Below are 20,388 nucleotides of genomic sequence, written 5' to 3' on the forward strand. Positions count from 1 at the left end.
TAGAATCACGTTGATTGAAGTTAAGGTTAGGATTTTCGTAGGTACCTACCGAATTGCATTACAAATCGCAAACAAAATGCATAAAAAAACGTGCAGAAGTATATAATCAGTAACACAGACAATGTGTATTTCTGGCAAATTTAACTGCCTATGATGTACAATTTTTCCACAAAAACTGAAATGAAGCTGTTACCAATGGCATCTAATTCTTTATGGATTAGGTGAAAGTACAAATCTTTATCGTATCTTCACTTCTTGAAGACACGTGTGTAGCAATAAATTAAGAAAAAAAAACCTTGTTTTCAACATAAAAATTTAAGACACTTCATTTTTTCGCAACCCTCACCTCGGTAATTGTTCCGTATCACGTATCCAAGTTTATTCCTTGATCCTGTTGGCATGATCATGTATGATTTATCCGGTGGCACATGATGCTTGCTGTTTTAATTAATGTTAAAACAGCAAGCATCATTACCACAGGATCAATGTATTCAGGATCATGCCATTTATTAGTATCAAGGGATAGACTTGGATACGCAATACAAAATTTTTACCCACACCTCCCTCTCGACCTAAAAATAAAATTCATACAAAACATTTAGACTAATTAAAGTACATAAGCAGCAAGTTTGAGCAGAATTTGAGACTCATTGACATTTAGAACAGTACCTAAGTATTTATGTATTGTGTGCTTGTCCTCAATGTGCGACTACACACTACCTAAAAAGAGGAAATTCTGTAGGGCATGAAAACAAAATGCTCATCACTATTTTAATTACACAAAACTTTTATTTTGTTTCGTTTTAATAATTTACACATATGTACCTAGTTTCGTCAAGCGGAAACTTAAAGTAAAGTTAATTATTATTATCTCTTCTCTTGTTGTAGCAGTAGTTAACACAACACGTAGCCGAATCAGGCATGTTTCATAACAGTGATTTATAAAGCAGTTCATGAAATCATTGATATTATTTAACGAGATTACTATTTCAACATGATTGAAACAAAATTTCCTTAGAAATTTTTTATTAACCTAATATCACTTAATTCAACGCCGACGCCATTAATTATGGTGTTGGATAAACAAGTGGTTCAACGTGCCAACGAAAACTCGTTTATTTTCTTTTACGTAAATATATTATTTTCATTTCAACAATATCAATTTATGCCATAAATTTGATAAAATGTTAAAACAAATGTAATAATTATTTAATCAACGTGGTATTTTGATTATAATTTTTGTGCTCAGATGTTCGATAAAGCTGTATAGCAACTAGAAAAATGTGTTTGCTATACACTATGAAGTGTCCCCCCTGACGTCATGCATCCGCCGCCTGTGCTGCCGCCAGCCTGTCTAGACGATATTCCCGCGCTCCCACTTACGTTGCACAAGCTACTGCTGCCGTATTTTTAAGCAGAATGTCCAATTTTTTTTTCTCTTCTTATACGAACATTAGTACGATTATTATAAACCCACACAAAATATGTGCTGCGTGTTAAATAATGGCTTTTTATAAGCTTTTATTGTGAGTTTTACAATTTTTTCCCCAATTATTTTTTTTTTGCCAAAATATCAGATTTTTTTGAAGGTTCCTGAGAATGTATGGTACTTTTTAGGAGAAAATGTTTAACCATAACCATAACATTAAAATGTTGATTACATGTGATTCTAAACAACGCAATAGGCCCAACTGCTATTTTTTATGTCACAATCATGAAATATATTGTGTAAGTACCACGAATAGCTTAAAAAAGTCATATTTTTTTAAAAGACGAAATAACGACGAAATGTGTGATTTTAAATGACGAAATCAGGTTCAAAATAAAACTATATAATCTTGGCTCTAACCATTAGTTATACAGCACACATCCAACCTAAAGTCCAATTCTTCCCACACTTTGGCTTACAAGTCTGGAGTAATGGAAGCAATAGCTTCTTCAATTCTGTCTCAATTCTTACAAATCATTAGGTAGCGGCGGAATATAGACACGTATCTTTTATAAAGCTCGAAAGGAAAAAAGCACAATGTGTTACCCTCTTTTATCGCATAATCGTCACACTTGCATAATCGCGCACCAATATTTTAGGCCGTCAAAATTGGGATAAAAAAAATTCTCGCGTAAACTCGCTGATGTTTTTGGTTCCACTAGTAGATGGCTTTGCTTTGCTAAGGTATATTTTCCGTATAAATCAATGTATTTTAAAGTATAAATCTAATATTTATTTGGTCATTACCACTTACTTATTTTATTAATGGAAATACGAAGTTGTCTGACGTGTAAATTTTATTTTAAAGACATTTTTAAACATTTCCTTTATATGATCTTCTGCGTCCCCGCGGTGTACCGCTTATAAAAATGTAGCCAGCGGCCCAGCGCATCATTCATGGTTGGTTATGTTGCTTCCCGCATAGAGCGCGCGCACGTAGTCGAATATCGATATCTCGCCGATTGCATACAACGCGCGCTCTCTGTCAGGTGCCGAGTTAACTACATTTGATGGCCCGCATTCTTTCGTGGCAAGTGTGTACTTCGACACGTTAGTTCACGTCAGATTCAAGTGGCGTTAGAGTTTTGGTTATTCTATTTAAAGTTAAAGAAAGGTTTTTGTTTAATGAATTATTAATACAAATTGTTTGGCGTGCTCTTGTATACTCCACCTTTTTTTTTTTAAATACAGTAGAATCCCGCTGATGCAACCTCTCACGGTTCCCGGATAAACGGACTTATAAACGGAATGGTCGCAACAGAGAATTCGGGCCAATTTCCCCCCCCCCCCCCCCCCCCACCAAAAAAAAAATGATTTCGCGTCACGCGAGTTTGGCTATGCTAGCCGGCTGGTTGTTATTTTCATTCAAAACGTGGCGAAGGATCTTGTGTGGATCAGGTAGAAAACATTCGGCTATAAACGAAAGATATAAGAACAATGCTATCCTGAAATGCTGTGACATGTTTTTGGAGTAGATAATCACAGCGACCGACCGACAGGATGCGCTCCCGCCCTGCTGTCAGTGATGTTTATTTTGACAGCTCAAGCAATTATCTTTTCCACGTCCCTTCGCAGCGTAAAAAAAAAAGAAAAGAAAAAAACACGCTGACAGTTTCTCACGCAGAAGGTTGAAATAAGGGAGGGAATGTGTTGAAATGTTAGTTGGAAAAGGAGGGGGGGGGGGGGGGGGGTTGTTTTTACATGGTTTGTGGCTCTGGGAGGGATGAGCCTTGAAGAATTAGCAAGGGATGGGAGAGGCAAGCGTCACGTCACGTATGACGTCAAGCCGCCGGGCGGGTAAGATAACATGACAGCTGAGACGGCTTTTCGTGCGATAGTGGAAGCGCCGAGCTCGGCTAGACACTGCCGCGTGGACAGTCTAGAGGGGTGGTATCTATTTTTAGCCGTCTTTTGTATGCCTGCCTTCTTACAGTACATCTCCCGCCAAGATAAACGTGAACACATAGCGCCCAACAAAGTGTAACAGACTTGTTTTTCAGCCGATTTTACTCAAATATTAGACTTTCTCTGCTTAAATTTTTCACGGTTTCTCAAAAAAAGGTTGTATAAACGGAATGGACGCATCAGAGGGGGGTCGCATCGGCGGGATTCTACTGTAAATGTACTTTCTATGAACGGGTTTTGTTTTTATGAATAATTTTACCTAACAAAATTTTTTTTTCCGCATAATCGTTGCAACCATACTTTTCAAACTTCATTTTAGAATAAAATGTGCGACGATTATGCGAGAAAACACGGTATGTCAGGTGAACGTGGAAACCAGCGGAAAAGAGCTCTTGTCGTCTCGAATCGGCCATCGGCAGAGGTTTTTTTGCCACGTGGGGGATCACAATTAGCTTACTGTGATGCGTGGCGGGCCCGCAGGTTCATGAACCACTCGTGCCGCCCCAACTGCGAGACCCAGAAGTGGACGGTGAACGGGGACACCCGCGTGGGGCTGTTTGCGCTGGAGGACATCCCGGCCAACACGGAGGTCACCTTCAACTACAACCTGCAGTGCGCCAGCACGGACAAGAAGCAGTGCATGTGCGGCGCGCCCAACTGCAGCGGCTTCATCGGCTCCAAGGCCAGCAAGGTAGCCCCCCTCCTCCTCTTTCTATTTATTTATTTGTCTTTTGTTTGGCACGGTTAAGGCTTGTACACCTTCTCTTACACTAAACCCATGAGACATAAACTACATATAATAAGTTATAGCTAGGAATCATACCTGAAAATCACAAAATACAACATTACAGCAGTTACTGATGAATCATATACCAATTTAACATCCAATTTAAAATACTAACATAAACCGTATGAAATGAATGTATTAAAAATATACATATATATTAAAATGTAATGAAAAACTAACCTAAAACTTATTAAATATGGTTTTAAATAGAAAAACATTAAAATATAATTATGTAATTCTCCAACACACACACACACACACACACACACACAAAATTCTGTATTCCTTTGGTTATGTGTTTATGAATTCAGAGAGCCAGGTGTCTAGCATCCTGGTTGACCACAGATGCAACATACCCTCTGTTATCGCATAATCTTCGCACCCATATTTTAGGGCGTCAAAATTTTGATTAAAAAAATCCTCTCGCTTAAACGTCATATGATGTTTTTGGTCCCGCTATTAGAATCCGAGCGCTTTGTGTGGGTATTTTTTCCGTATAGAACGATGTATTTTAAAATAGAAATCTAATATTTATTCATAAATTACCTCTTACTTATTTAATTAACGGAAATACGAAGTTGTCTGATGTGTAAATTTTCCTTTAAAGACTTTTTCAACGTTATAACCTCCATCTATTCGTCTGCGTCGCCGCGGTGTACCGCTTACAAAATTTTAGCCAGCGCTCGTTTCAATTATTAATGTTTGGTTATGTTTCTTTCCATATAGAGCGCGCACATGTAGCCGAATATCAATATCTCGCCAAGTGCATGCAGCGCGCGCTCTCTGTCTAGTGCCGAGTTAACTACATCTGATGGCCTGCTCCCTTTCATGAGTGTGTTTTTACTGCGGCGATTGTTACGTGTTCGTTCGGCTTGCGTTTGGATCACAGATTTTGTTTTTCTATTTAAAGTTGAAAGGTTTATGTTGCACAACTTATTAATTTAAATTGTTTGGCGTGCTCTTTTATACTTCACGTTAAAAAAAAATTTCCGCATAATCGTTGCACCCCTTCTTTTCAAACTTGGTTTTAGAATAAAATGTGCGACGATTATGTGAGAAAACACAGTAATCTCGGAGATGTACTTTGAATGATTTTTGCAATGGAAAAGATTGATTTGAAACATTTTGTAAAGTTCAATATCTTTTACTCAATAGTTTCAGGAGAATCGTTACTAATGTGTAATTTTGTATTATGTTGCAGAAGACAAATTCAATTTTTCTCAGTACTAGTTACATTTTTTTAAAAAAATTTTATTGATTATAAGTAGAGACATGCAGTTTTGGGGTTTATTTTATAGCAAAATTCGTTGTTATTTACCCTTAAAAGTGGTGTTATCATACATCAAAAGCGGTGTTATTTTTTAAATAGTTTTAGCACTATAAATTAAAAAAATTAAGCTAAGCATACCTTGAAATTTTGGACACATTCTTGCATTGTACAGTTGCACTAGCAGCAGTAATTTACAATCGAATTTACACATCACTTTTTACATACAGTAATTGAAAATATTTTAGTACCTAAACCAGCAAGAATAAATATGAAGTCTCTAAAATAGTGACATAAACACATGGAACAAAATCCTCAAACTTTAGCTCTCGAAAGCAAAAGTAGCCATGATACACAAATTAGCCTCACTTAAATTTGTCCTGCGGTCTGTTAAGACTGTGTTATATGAGGACAAAAATCGTTCACAGTCAACGTTTGCAGAAGGCATCCAGATGGCTTCAAGGCAGCTGGAAGCAAACAATGGCTGTGACAGCTTTACTACATTCAATGACTTCACTACGTCCACTGAATTGTCTGTTTCCATTTGTTTTGTAACAATGTCCTGAAGCTGACCAAAACCAGCTGTTAATTCTTCAGTGCTTATGGAGTAGAGACTATGGACAGTTTTCAGTTTCTGCACCATTTCTGGGTTTAATTTAGCAAGCAACAAACTTTCCTGACTAAAAATTTGAATTGCTTCAAATCTCTTTCTACTTGGGTCAGTTGTCATGAGAGAGTTCAGTTTGGAAAGGGCTTGTGTTGCTGTTCTTGTGATGGACACTTTAGCTTCAGCAGCTTTAGCGGGGGGCATGTTAGACAAAGCTCTACTGGTTGCCTCAAAATAAATGCCACGAGTGATGTTTTCAAATTTTTTTTTTATACCTTGCAAGTCCCCATATAGTGAATGGGCAGTTGGATACAAAGAACCTTCAAGTTTCTGTATTAGCTCTACAAGGCTCTTGGCATGCTCTTTCACAAAGACAGCTTGACAAAGAATGAGAGAAATGTCATTTTCTGTGAGTGAACACAGAAACTCAACCCCTGAATTTTGTGTTGCCTTTAGTTCATCTGTTTTGCAGAAATCAACAATGTCATGTATGTAGTCTGCTACATAAAAAACGCTGTTGAACCAGGAATTCCATCTAGTAACAACAGGAAGTGGGAACAATGGACGTTTCTCTCCATGCTTTTCTTCAAGAAAGCTAGCATACAGGTGCCTTCTTTTCCTGGTGTTGTTGAACACATTTTTTATTTTGCTCATAGCATTGTTCAACTCAGGCAACTCTTTCACCCAGACATTGCCAACTAGATTTAACTTATGTGCCCAGCACTGGACATGCGTTAACTGGTCTCCAAGGATTACTTCGAGAGTACTAACAGCCTTGGTCATATAACGAGCAGCATCGGTTACTACTGAGAGCACATCACCATACTGTACATTGTACATTTTGAGTGAATCTAAAATTGCCCTCACACAGTTTGTGGCATTAGCAGCTTCAAGAAAGTGAACTCCTGCAACAAATATTTCTGGTTTATCCTGTTGAAGATTCAGAATTCTAAATAAAACAACAAATACACACCTACCCATTTTATCTGTTGTTTCGTCGCACAGTATGTCAATTTTTTTGTCCTTTAATGCAGTTTTGGCATCTTCAATTCTGCATTTGGCTATGTCCCCTACATATTTCTCACGGACTGTTCTCGCAAGTGGCATGTCTCCAGCACCTTCGATGTATTTGTTCAGCCATGCCCTGATATTAGGATCATCAAGCTTTTCAAGGGGTATATTTGCCTTTATAAAGGTCTCTGCTGTTTCCTTTATAAATTCCAACTTTTTGTCTTTTTGGACATTATTTTTTGCTGTCTGAAACGCTGAAGATATTGACGACTGGCGTTCAGACGCACTAGATGAGCCTTGCAATGAAGAGAGACGCTTCTTGTGTTTTTCACTGCCTACATGTTTTTCACATGAGTCTTTCCTATCCCAAGAGACGGTGACATTACAGTGACGACAAAAAAGTGTGGTTGAATCACTAGCATAAAGTCCGTGTTGAGAAAATTCAGAGGCTCGCTGTTTTGCAGTTACCGGCACTTTAGGCATTTTAATAGGCCTAATGTTTTAGCCGACCTTTAAATTGTACACCTTTAATTTATTTCACAGACGTTGAAAACTATCTGTAACAAAATTCGACCCGTTAAACTTTAACTTGCGCACAACAGAATGTTACGAATCGTCACCGTGTTTGCATTTTAAATTTGGTATTTGGTTAATAAAAATGGACGCAATGGACAAACAACGCTAAAGACTATATAAGAGAACAACGCTTCGAGAAACAACCTGCTGTAAACACCGTGATAATCGACTGTCCAGGCGAGCCGAATATCAAAATACAGCAAAACCCCTTATTTGCACTTTTCATGGGGACAAAGTAAAAAAGTGTAAAAAGCGGGAAAGTGTAAATAAAGGGAAAAGTAAGAAATACGTTAAAGTTAATTAAAATACAGTCGCATCCTGCCGCGTTCAGAACGGGCTACATTACACAGTAAAAATAAATAAAAAAGGGGCGCAAATTGATGAAAATTTACCGTCAATTGCGCGCCTTGCGCGGAGAAAGGTCATTGTACTCGATCATCTGTTGTTACAGTGCGGCCCAGTGCGGCGTCTGTTCTCTGAGCTGCGCATGCGCAGTATAACTCATTCAATGCTCCGCCCAGACTCGTGACCTTCCATCAGCAGCCAGCCAATAGAAGCGAGCCTAGCGGAAAAAAATATAAGCTCCACCTCCCGTGTACCAGTTTTGTCCAGTTCTAATACCAGTTTATTGGTATACGCACCCGCTTACTCGCTGCCGTGACATGTTCAAGTTTACGTTCATCTTGATGTCTTGATACCAATAATTAATAATTTACGATCCCCACAAATAAATGGTTAGTTTAAAAAATATGCGTCAACAGTATAATACTTCCGAAATTATATAATACGTATAAAACAGTTACCAAGATTCCACTCATTTTATCTTGTGAAGTTCATGTCTCGTACCAGTATTTCGGCTAAGTTGTGACATAAATACAGTATCAGCACTTACAATGTTACGATCAGCCACGTAATATTTCCGACATTTCCGTTACGTTTCTATATTCGTGAGTTTACGTTTTTCCCTAGTACATTAGTACATTAGATTGTCTCCTGCTGTAATTACTCGGACTTTTACACGCCTAGGCTTAAATTGTTACATGTTTAGAAATAAAAGCAACTTTTCATGTTATAAAATACACTGTGTGGGTAGTTATCTTTGGTTTTTTGTTGTTTCACGTTTGTTACTGTATTTACAAATTGAATTGCCGTGTTCGAATGAGGAAAATGTTCTGACTGTTCGCCGAAAATTCAAGGATTTCGCGTTATTATCCAAAATGTGAGAAATTCGCGTTATTCTTAAAAATGTACTCAAATTCGCGTAAAAATTCGTTTTATCGCAATCGCGAAATATGCATGTCTCTAATTATAAGTCCCACTATCTGTATCCATCATCAAAGAATAAATAAATAAATAAATAAATCTTATTTGAAATATTGAATTGATTGCAAAATGGTTGAGAGTGTAGTACTCAGGACAGGGAAAGTATGTAACGGGACTCGCCCGGCCGGTGCTCGAAGGTCGTGGGCGAGGAGAGGAAGCCGCGCGCGCCCCCCAAGGGCAGGAAGAAGGTCCGGAACAGCGCGGCCAAGCAGAGCGGGGAGTGCTTCCGGTGCGGGGAGAGCGGGCAGGTGATTGCCTGCGACAACAAGACCTGCCCCAAGAAGTACCACCGCAAGTGTGTGGCCCTGTCCGAGCCTCCCGGAGGTGAGACCACCTCGCCTCGCCGGGTCCTGTCGGCGCTGTATAGAGCAGCGCGGCTTGCCTAGCTTTAGGCCCCTTTTATGCACGCGTTTTGTGTCGCGCGACAGGCGACGGCAAAGGCCGCAAGATTGGTATATACGGCGTTTCGTGTCGCGCGTTCATCCGACGGCAGGTTTGCGCAAAGTGGTTGTAATCAATGCTGCCACTAACAGCCATTCGCGAGTGAAAGATGGATCCGTGTGTAATATATTTAGCGTATAAACATATTGTAAAGAAAAGACGTAAGAGAAGATGGGCTGTCCATTCTATCAACGCTCCGTATTGAACCCCATTATACTACTGAACTAACACGTCACTCATGCACAACTGTGAACTGAATGTTTATGTCAGAGCGATAGGCAGCAATTCCTAGATCGCAGTCGGCAACAATGTTGCGCGTCTGCATAAACACATCTACTGGGAGCAATACATTTAGAACTCGTCAGGCATTTTGCCAGCAGCTTTTTGCGGCGGCGTTCTCTAGATCACGACGGCATGTTTTTCAGAACGCGACCGCACAAATGCGGTCGTCAAAACGTGCGACACTGTATAAACAGGCCCATTATCTCCCATGCAGTTACAAGACGCGCGACATAAAACGCGTGCATAAAAGGGGCCTTACACTGCAACTCCCGTATCCCTGCAGACAAGATTCTGTGGTTTTTATTGTTAGTCTGATTTAGTTTTTAAAACAAAAGATTTTGTTGTTTTTGTTTTTATATAAGCTGTTTTGTAATACTTACTCCACCAAAATAATTGTAAAATTAATATGCTGCATTTTTACAACAAAATAATTTGTAAAAAATTGGTTCTAAACAGATATTCAGAACAATAAATTTAAATTTGCGAGCACTGATTTACAGTTTTGGATATGTGTCACAGTGAGTCTACAATAAAATAAAATGCTTGAAAATATAATAACTTCCTCAAAAAATTTTAGTTTTAACCTTCATAAAAAAAAGGCCTATCTAGCTCTGGCAGAAGTAAGAAATTGGGTATACTGCTTGACAAAAATGGTACAATCAACTCACATAATGCATGCCATCGGACTAGCACGAAGCAACACTGCCCCTGGACCTGATCTCATACTAGCAGAAGTTCTGAGGCTTATTGAAGAAGATCAAATAATGATGTTAGTTGACTTGTAAAACTCAGTATACATAACTGGTGTCATTCCTAATGAATGGTTACAATCCATCCTTATTACAATACCCAAGAAGGCAAGTGCACTTACGTAACTGCAGTGACCACAGATCGATCAACCTGATAAACCATACGCTCAAAACATTTCTAAAGATCATCCACCTCCGGGTCTTCAGGAAGCTTGAAAAAAAGACATTGGTGAATCAAAGTTCGATCTTTGGTTTGCTTTAGGGACGAGAGAATATTTGTTTCCTGTCAATGTGTCACACAGATGTTTGGATGTCTACCAACCTCTTGAAAAATTGTTTAATTTTATGCTGGTATTTATTTTTTGTGTAATTCAAACAAAATATTATACTTTCGACTTCAAAAATTTTCTAACAAGGTGAAAATGGTTTTGTCTTCACGTTTTATGGCTTTAAAATAAGACCTAACTGCTGGGATTGTATGACTGCGCTACGTTAATTTTAAGATGACACCTGCCTCTGCAGTTAAAATGAAAATATTGCTAACGTTAAAATTTTTCCTATGCTAACCAGCCAAACCTTGTTCTTGATTGAGAAATATGTTGTCTGTAATTGGCATTTAAAGTGAAGTTAAAAATACCTCTCGATAACAAACCCATAATGAATATAGGTCTTGAAAGTCACCAAAAAGTAATGGAACTAAGCACAAAAATCAAAAAAATTTCCAAAATAAACAGAAGTGCTGGAAGTAGCCTTTGGTAACTTTTTGATGCCTCACTTCAGTGTATAGTGGTATATAAATATTAATATTTGAAGACTATCCAATGTGGAAGTAATCTCTGAAAAGGTTTCAGCTATACATATAAAATTAACACATTCTTACGAATAGTTTGTATTGTGTTTAATTTAACTCATATATATATATATATATATATATAAAAAACAATATTGTATGATACATCGTCACTTAAGAGAGACCACCACCAATGTGACAAAATGCAATAACTTTATGTGCCATGCTGGAACTGAATGATAGCCTGTGTTAGAAAAAAGACCATAGCAGCGCATTCTGTAGGATTTTCGGTGAATTGACTTGGTGAGAAGATGCTAAATGCTTAAGTTTCCATTGGGAATTTTTAAAAAAAATGTCACTTAGGTGGCGTTGTTCCTTAAATGATGATGATATGAAAAGTTGTGAGAAAATTTTTTTCTAGTGGTCCTGAATATAAATTGTATGACCCCGTGTTTTGGTTGCTGTGGTTGAGCCGCGCTTGTGCGTGTGTGCACACAGGCAAGTGGACGTGCCCCTGGCACCAGTGTAGCGTGTGCAAGAAGCATCGCACGAGCAAGCGCTGCTCGCTGTGCCCCAACGCGTACTGCGCACAGCACGAGGAGGGGAACATCCGGTCGACAGCCAAGGGGGCGTACTGCAAGGAGCACCAACAGGTACGCTGGGGATTCCCTCGGACGTCGCCTACCTGCCGCAAAGCAGGGGTGCCTCCAGCCATGTGTTAACGGACTCCGCTCTTCGTCCTCTTCCCGTGTGTCTGTCCGTTAGCATGTGCCGTGTTTCATCACGTAATCGTCGCACCGTCATTTTAGAGCATCAAAATCTAGCTTCGTGTTTTGGGTCCTGCTGTTACATTCCGAGCACTGTATCTGGATAGTAAACATGACACGATAAAGCGCCATGGCATAGCATTTTGAACGGCATTCGGTTTTCAAGTTGCAGTCAGGCAGTTTGGTAGTTATAGTGGGTAAAATACAGTACAGTACAACCCTGTTATAACATTCTCCAAGGGACCAAATTAAAAAAATGTTATAAGCAGGAAAATGTTATAAGCAGGAAATCATAAAATTACATTTTCACTTAGTATAAATTACGCGTGGATTGATTAAATTAAAGAGTATAGGTAAAACAACACAAAGTACAGGAGTAATGCACTAAGTATAGCAATAGAGTGGAAAATTGGTTAATTTTATTTATAGATAATACCTAATAATATGCTAAAGAAAAAAATGTTTTGTACGATACAGTTCAGAGTCGAAACAGAAATATTTAACTCTTTTGTAATCGCAACACGCGTTTTGTTGGGGTTCCTGTCCACTTGGTTAATAAACTGAATTTTTTCAGCTACAAAATATGATTTTCGCGTATATTTATCGGCCATCATAGGCGTACAATAACCTGAATAAAATTTCAATACGGCGTATTTTAATTAAATACGACCGTGACTACAATAAGTAAGTGAAAAAAAATTACGGTTAAGGTTAACCACAAACAAAAGCCGTGAATATATCCATAGAACATTTAACCATCTCAAGGTGTTAAACTTTAAAACAAAAAACCAGCACTATAGAGTACAGTAGCACTGTTTCCGACCATGTATCAGTGCACAAAATGCGCATCATAAGTATAACGGAACAAGTCATAGGCTAACGAGCGCGAACAGGACGCCATATTGATAGTGGATCCGGTGCAAGTTGTGGAGTGCGTGTGTATCACGTCTATGGTGAACTACACAAATGTAAACATCTGATGTTTGTATATGCGTGCTGTATTTTCTAGCTATGGTTTCGCTCTAAATTATGACTTTGAAGGAGGGATACTAAAAATTGTGGCCGTTATCAAAGCAAATTTGAACGTTAAAGGCGGGAATGTAGAAATTTTAATATTGTTACAGGCGGGAAATTAAAGCATTGTGATAAATGGAGAAATGACGGGACCATGAAATTGTGGTATTATAGGCGGGAAAATGTTAAAAACGGGAATGTTATAACCGGGTTGTACTGTATTACAATTTAAGTAAAACTTTTTTTATTATGTACCCACAGAATACAATTTCCCATCCAATATGGCCAATTGTTTTAGTCCCACCATTTTCTCAATAAGATAGTATATATTGCACCCAGTACATGTTTAGTCGTTTCTGGCACGAAACTGACAAGTTTTAAAAATTAAATATAAATTTATATAAATAGCAGACGTCTTCCGAAAAGAAAAAAACAATTTGGACCACCTATCAAAATGAGCATAAACATGGTGCAATATGCGGCACAAACTTATCTTTTAATGAACGCTAAGTCCACGTGACACTCATTTCATAACGAAAATTTTGATTTATTAGATGCGGGCTGCAATTGTATTCCATGCCAGAGAGGTCAAGAAGGTTAAACACCGTGACATCGCTCGAATGAGCTGGCTTTTTTTGTTGCCTACTTACAACTGGTGACGTCGATGGCGGCGTGCCTACGAACTGCGTCACTAATGCCTGTTTACTTGCTGCCCCAGGATTATTTAGCGTTTGCCATTTTTTCAGCCGGAGTGTGTGGACTTTAGTACCGTCCTTACCGGAGGTTGTGTAGGGCGAGATGCAGCGGAGAAGGGACGAAGGGCTTCAGCGACGGTCGGTGCACTTCGGGTAGACTCTGCTTCCCTTCTCTCCCAGGGCTTCGGAAAGGTGACATCACCCGATTGCGTAGCGGGTTGCCAGCCTCCAGGCACCGGCAAGGTCTCGTGCGCACGTGGGGCATTACAGTTTGATAGTGGTGCAGACGTGCGACAAGTTTTGACATTTCTAATATCCAGAATTCAATACATTTTCAATTTAGCAGCCACATCTGTAGCTTTTTTAAGTCATATTTTTCGGCAAATCTTCCAGAAAATGCATTTATTTACAAAATTAGTAGAATCAAACTGTGTTTGTGTTCGCGCAGGCAGCGTCAGCAGACGTAGGCTCGCCGCACTGCACGTCAAGAATGTCTGCGGAAGGATCCGAGGGCAGGAGCAAGCACAGGACGCCCGCGGAACAGAAGGCGGCGGCGGGCGTGGGGAGAGCCCCGCCCTTCGGCCGGACGAGCGAGACCCCGAGCCGGCGCAGCAAGGAGGTGGTCATCATAACCGAACTGAGAAGTGACGGGAGAAGCCCCGGCGCCGTCAGGAAGTCCGCGAGGAAGTCTCTGTCTTTGCACCAGGGTCCGTTCCAGGCAGAGCTCCTGAAGAGAGGAATGAGTCGTGCAGACGCTGTTGCCGACGGGAAGGACAGCGGCGAGAGCGAGCGGGCATCGTCCTCCGGCCCGGACGAGTTCCCCGACGAAGCGACGTACGCGTTGTCGTCGGACGCTTGCCTCGCGTTCCCGTCCGACGACGAAGCGTCCGGCCAGGGCGCCGTGGCCAGGGACGAGTTCTGCGAGTTCCAGGAATCTCGGAGGAAAGATTTGATCGAGATGCGCAGGGCCCAGTACAAGAGAATCGGCCAGAATGCCCCCGGATTGTGTCACGCCGCAAGTCCGGGGACAGACACGAAAAGCCTGGATGTCGCTTTAAGTCCAGTGCTTAGTTAATTGTTTGTTATTTGATCTTTGTACCAAACTATAATATATTTCGCTGCATATTTTTGTGTGATTTGTATATATTTGGTAGCTGTTGCGCTATTGTTGTTTTACCTCTCCCGTGAATTGATCGTTTGAAATATCAAATAGTAGTTGTAACTTATTTTGCGCTCTCATGCAATCGTGAATATCCATTAGATTGATCAATTACATGTGTTGAGGAAAAACAAGATCAAATTAATCTACTCAATTATACATTATGTATATTTCCATAAATTTAATTAAATAAGTTCATTTGGATAGAGAGCCAGTACCAAGATAGGGATTTACAGGATTGAATATTATTTGGTGCAATTTCTCTGTTTTTTTACACAATCACTTCCAAACAGAAACAGCACTGCATTGCAAAGAGAACATGAAATAAAAACAAAATATTAAAAGCTTTACTTGGTTTGTTTTTCTACCAATATTTGTATTTTTCTTTTCTCTTGTTCTTTTATTTCTTCTCTTTGTAAAGCACAATGCTGTTTAGGTTTGAAAGTGATATTGTTAATAAAATGTGTCGTGCCTTATAATAGTTCACCCTGTGAAAGCTATCCCAGTGTATGGCTGAGTCTAGGTATACAACACAGGTTTTCTTCATTTTACGCATGAGAGACTACATTAAAATTTTAGACAAAACCAATCAACGTAAATCAACAGTAGCCCCCCTACCCCCTACCCCCCCATGGATAATATTTCACCAGTGATGATAATGAAACACATTCTGTATATTTGTATGGCTTTAGCCTGATTAGTTTGTAATTGACTTTATGCAATTATGTTTTTATTGCAAAGAACACTATCACAATACTTTCTGTATGTGTAATTTATTGCGGATTTTTTCTTCTTCATTGAATCAGAATGTGATTAAACATTGATTACATTTAGGCATAAATGTGAAAAATTATAAATTATTTGTGATGGGTTTTGTGCTATGTTTATAAAAGTAAAAGATTTTTAAGTTTAAATAAAGTTTTTACTCTTATCATCTGGACTTACAGTGAAGCATCTATTTGTACTCTTAAGGACCAGGAAGTTACATTGCCAAAAAAAAAAGGAAAAGGAAATTAATGATGCTGTTACATTTTTTCAAGCCACAGAAAACTGTTGTATAGAATGTTCAATTCTGAGGGTGAAAGGTGTTCCACTGTATAAGATTTTTTTTTTAAGTGCACTTTCTTAAAAAACTTGCACTGGTTTTACTTTTTATACATTATTGTACTGGAACTTGCAACATATACTGCCAAGATTTTTTTTTTTTCCATATAATATATATGTGTTGCAATTATTGTAGGGTTATAGTTATTAGAGAACTGAAGTCTAAGTAAGTAGTACAGATATTTTCTCATAGTGTGATTTTAGGAAGTTTTTTATTGTGTTCATTTGGAATTTTTACATGAAACATGTAAACATGATAAGTGGAATTCTGTCTTTTTTTTCCTCCTAAATTGGCAAATTTAAAATTAGATTTTTTTAGAAAAAACTACGAGTGTGCTATTTAATTTCTTTATGTACAGTTATTATAAAATACATATATATAAAAGTTGGATTCTGCATCATGGTTACGTTCAGATATAAATCAGCCATTTTGAAGTGCCGTTAATGAACAGTAAGGTTAGGGTATTTCTAAACATTATCAATTCAGTTTTATACTTTTGTAATCAATTAGTTCTTAACTAATTATTTAGCACATGGTTTTTGTGTAGCGTATATGTGTGTTACGACATCAAGAGTAATCTTGTGTACCATGAGAGCTGTCGTCTAATTGAACAGAGGGTTATTCCTGCGATAACTGATAAATGTGTAGTATGCCATAGTTGTATCTGTAGGGCCCCCCCTCCCAAATGCACAATTTTGTTTTCATATAAATTCAGTGCAGTTTCCATACAAGGAAAATGTATTATTTTATTCGAGGCACGCCTTGGGGCTCTCTCTACTATGGAGTAGGGTGTGTTTGAATGTCTGAAGGATGATAAATTTGTGATAAATATTGTCTGGTAGCCTGAAATACAAAGAGTCTTTCATTCTCCACATGAGGTTAAATGTGTACACGCAGTAGATTTGTCATAGATGTGACATTTTTATCTGTGTAGTAAATTGAGGATGTGTAGGACGGTGTCACTAATGATGATGGTTTGTTGGTGACTAGGACTTGGGATTAATTTATAAATTACAGGCTTTAGGTGACTAGAAGCCCTGTGCGGAATGCATCTTGACGTCAGGCTTCCATAAAACAGTGTGGATGTTACCAAGCCAACTAAGGATGAGTTGGTTCAATCAGAGTTCACTTTTGCCAAGTTATTGTTTAGAATATCTGATGGACTAAGCCCCAAAATAAATTTATTTGCAGCTGTGTTACACTTTGTTCAAAAGCTTTTAAGTTCAGCTAAATTGTTTAAGTTATCACGTTTCATATCTACTGAGTGGCCTTAACTGAGACGAAAGCACTCAAAAGATAGTCTTCTGTTGCCAAACCACAGTAAGAGAAACAAGACTGTTGTTTTTTTTTCCAGAGAAATAATATTTATAGGTATAAATTTTAGAATCTATGATGGCCTGAGAAATAGTTGGTTTAGGAAAATTCAAAATTTAATATTAGATTGTTTCAAGGATCCTGTTGGATCTAGGTAATGATTTTGTCTTTCTATTTTACAAGGTTTAGAATACATAAAAATGGCAAAATATTTTTTAATTAAAAAAAAAATATCACTAAGGAGCATCAAAATATTAACTCATTAGACTGCTATAAAGTGTGCTTGTGCTAGCGATTCTTCCCTTGTAATTGGTGGCCGTCTGCAAGAGGGCAAGATCTGGCTGTAATTGAGAACTTCACATTAATGTTGCTTTGCTTGCGAAACTACTGGTGACGTGTGAGGGCATAATGAAGAATGCTAAGTACATGACTGAATCGACTATGATTTCAATGGCTTGAAGGGAATTTAGGATTTGATTTTTTTTGCTTAATTTTTCAATAAGTTTTAAGAAATTGTAATAACCCTATTGTACAAAGTCTCCAATAATTGAAAATAAGTTACAGTATGTAGTTGTAACTTTTACAAAATAATGTTTGCTTAAAACCCACGTCTAGGATTTGATTTTCCCAGTGATGAGCGGAGACTGGGCTAGACTTCTTAGGGTTGGCAATAGTTATTGGGAAACTATTGAAGGACATTTGAAGTGCAGTTAAAACGTTTGTTTACATGAGACTTGAGTTCGTATGCTTTATTCTGTCAACACCTGTATATGCCAGGTACTAATTATATTTAGCTAGTATTCAACATGCTAATTTACCTGTGTCATAGCAATTAGTGATGTACCAATGTAACTTTTAGTTTCAACATCAGCAGATATGCTGAATTTTTTTATTTCCTATATGATTGTTTCCAAACGATACTTAAAAAATTGATACACATGAAAAAAGTACATATTCATCCATTCAGAAGTCATCCATTTTTTTTCTGTTTACCTGCTAATAGTTTGGTAGGCATATTTTTCTACTATATTTCTGTAATATAATACTATATTTTAATGTTGTGTTTGTTAGTCACAGGCATAATGTGTATTGCACTATGCACTAATTATATGTGGTTAAGTATTTTTTTATCTACCAAAAATCATTTTAATAAAGAATTATGTTCAAGTACTACCATGTTACTTACAAATCTTGAATTTCTGGAAACTTGGCAAAGTGATTATTTACTATAAAAGTACTGAACTGTGTTGGTTATTGGATCTGTATCAGTTTTTATCTGTATCGTCGATCACTAATAGCAACTGCATCTGTTATTTTGACACACATTACACTCCTACGTTACGTTAATTTTAATTGGTACACATCTACACATACTAATATTTTTATGGGGTTCCTATGTTAATTGAAAAATGCATATTTGTATGCCTTAGTACCTAGAAACAACTGTTTGCTGGAATGTAAATTGAGTAAGAATATAAGCTAGGAATGTTGGATACTGAATGAACTTTTGGGTGTAACTTTTGAAATCTTGTTCAATAGAGAAAAATAATTATGGAGCATAATGCAAATACATGTGAAACCATTGTCCATTAGTTATATAAAAAATTATTAATGTGAAAATGAAACTGTACAGTATTAGTGAATAATATGCTTTTGGGATGTAGTAGAGCATTTATTGTAAATCCTGATTGTGATTTTTAATGAATTTTTTTTCTCTATAAAATAAAAGTTTGTAATTTGTACATACTGCAAAGTATAATATTTGTAAGAGCATGAATTTAAAAAAAAAAATTTAAAAAAAAAAGATATAGGAAAACGTGTACTACTTCAAATGGTGGAACAAATTATTTTTACACTGACTTGATGTTCAGCTTTCGAAACAAGTAACGGTATTACGTAGTTCACAAACTGTTGTTTGATTGGCTGTGTTCGTCACTTGTGATCCTAGCAGCCATACAGTGTACTGCAAGGAGGCGGGTAGTTTTGAACTCTCGACTCAGCAATACAACCATGGGAAATGTGCTTCTAAAGATGGGACGAAAGCGTACTAGTGTTTAATTTGAGGCAGAGATAGCTAAGAACCACGGGTAACCAACTACTGTTGTCCTATTGAAGACACGGGTTAAGCCAGTAAAATATTGAAAGAGCACATCCACTAAACAGTACTAATATTTCCCGTCTTGTGTGCGTGCAGTTTCAAGTCGAAAAACGTACCTACTGTTTTCCGTATCTTTTTTTAACTTGTGTCGTCGATAGCTTGTGGCCGGTTTTGTGACTTCTCTTTTGTCAGTTTGAGTAATGCCTTCAAACCCTTTGCATGGGCATTTTAAGGGTCAAAGTGGAGAGATGCTTAGTTGGATCAATGAAAGTAAATAGTTCATTAACTTCACACTATTATTTGGTTGTGTGATATATTTAGGTGAAAAGAAAATGCATGGGATACCACAGTGTAGTTTGTGTTAGTTTTTTTTTTTTTTTTTTTTTTTTAGAAATGGGCAATGATTATGTACAAGCTTCAAGCAATTTTGTGCAATTGACCTTGTGAGCATCCAGATTGATTTCAGAATAAATGTAACAAAGGCATCTGATGACAAGTGAACCGTTTCAGTTATTGACTGTGGCCCTAATTTCCTGTAATAAAAGAAAGTTGATTGTTTTTTCATAAATGAAAATTCTGTGATCTTAACTTGTTATTGCAATGATGCATTAAAAATTTTGTATAGAAACTGTGAAACTGATTGCTTGTGCAAGCAGTATAACATGATTGTGGTTAATTTATAAGCTCAAATAATGGGATAATCTTGAATGGCGAATTAAAAAGAAATTGGGAGACTGCCTGGTGAAGTTATTTCGAGAACAGTTATAGAAGCTTGTAAAATGATAGTACACGCAAGAATTTTGCCAGCACTGACTTGTGAAAAAGTGATACAATGCTATATTACTATTCTGATTTTGTTACCATGAACACCAATAAAATGAATTTTGTCCAAGTATTTAAGTACAATGTATTGAATTAGTGTTACTTTTCTTTTACAGAGTGATGTGATTTTACCTTGACGACCTTAACTTATACTGACTGTACTGTAGACACAAGATCTTATGGTATG

General features: G+C 37.7%; 2 protein-coding genes across 2 annotated transcripts in view; one reads left to right on the forward strand and one right to left on the reverse strand.

Annotated features, from left to right (window-relative positions):
• Positions 1–20,274, forward strand: part of LOC134540852 (histone-lysine N-methyltransferase NSD2) — a 95,876-nt gene extending 75,602 nt beyond the window's left edge. The window contains exons 16-19 of the mRNA XM_063383849.1: positions 3,875–4,085; positions 9,103–9,289; positions 11,726–11,880; positions 14,152–20,274. Coding sequence (XP_063239919.1) covers positions 3,875–4,085; positions 9,103–9,289; positions 11,726–11,880; positions 14,152–14,778 — 1,180 coding nt within the window. The 3' untranslated portion in view covers positions 14,779–20,274. The remainder of the gene's footprint in view (positions 1–3,874; positions 4,086–9,102; positions 9,290–11,725; positions 11,881–14,151) is intronic.
• Positions 1–20,388, reverse strand: part of LOC134540853 (DNA repair protein RAD51 homolog 3-like) — a 99,356-nt gene that overhangs the window by 38,322 nt on the left and 40,646 nt on the right. The gene's annotated exons all lie outside the window — the stretch shown is intronic.

Source organism: Bacillus rossius, chromosome 17, assembly GCF_032445375.1.
Source record: "Bacillus rossius redtenbacheri isolate Brsri chromosome 17, Brsri_v3, whole genome shotgun sequence".
Classification (NCBI taxonomy): domain Eukaryota; kingdom Metazoa; phylum Arthropoda; class Insecta; order Phasmatodea; family Bacillidae; genus Bacillus; species Bacillus rossius.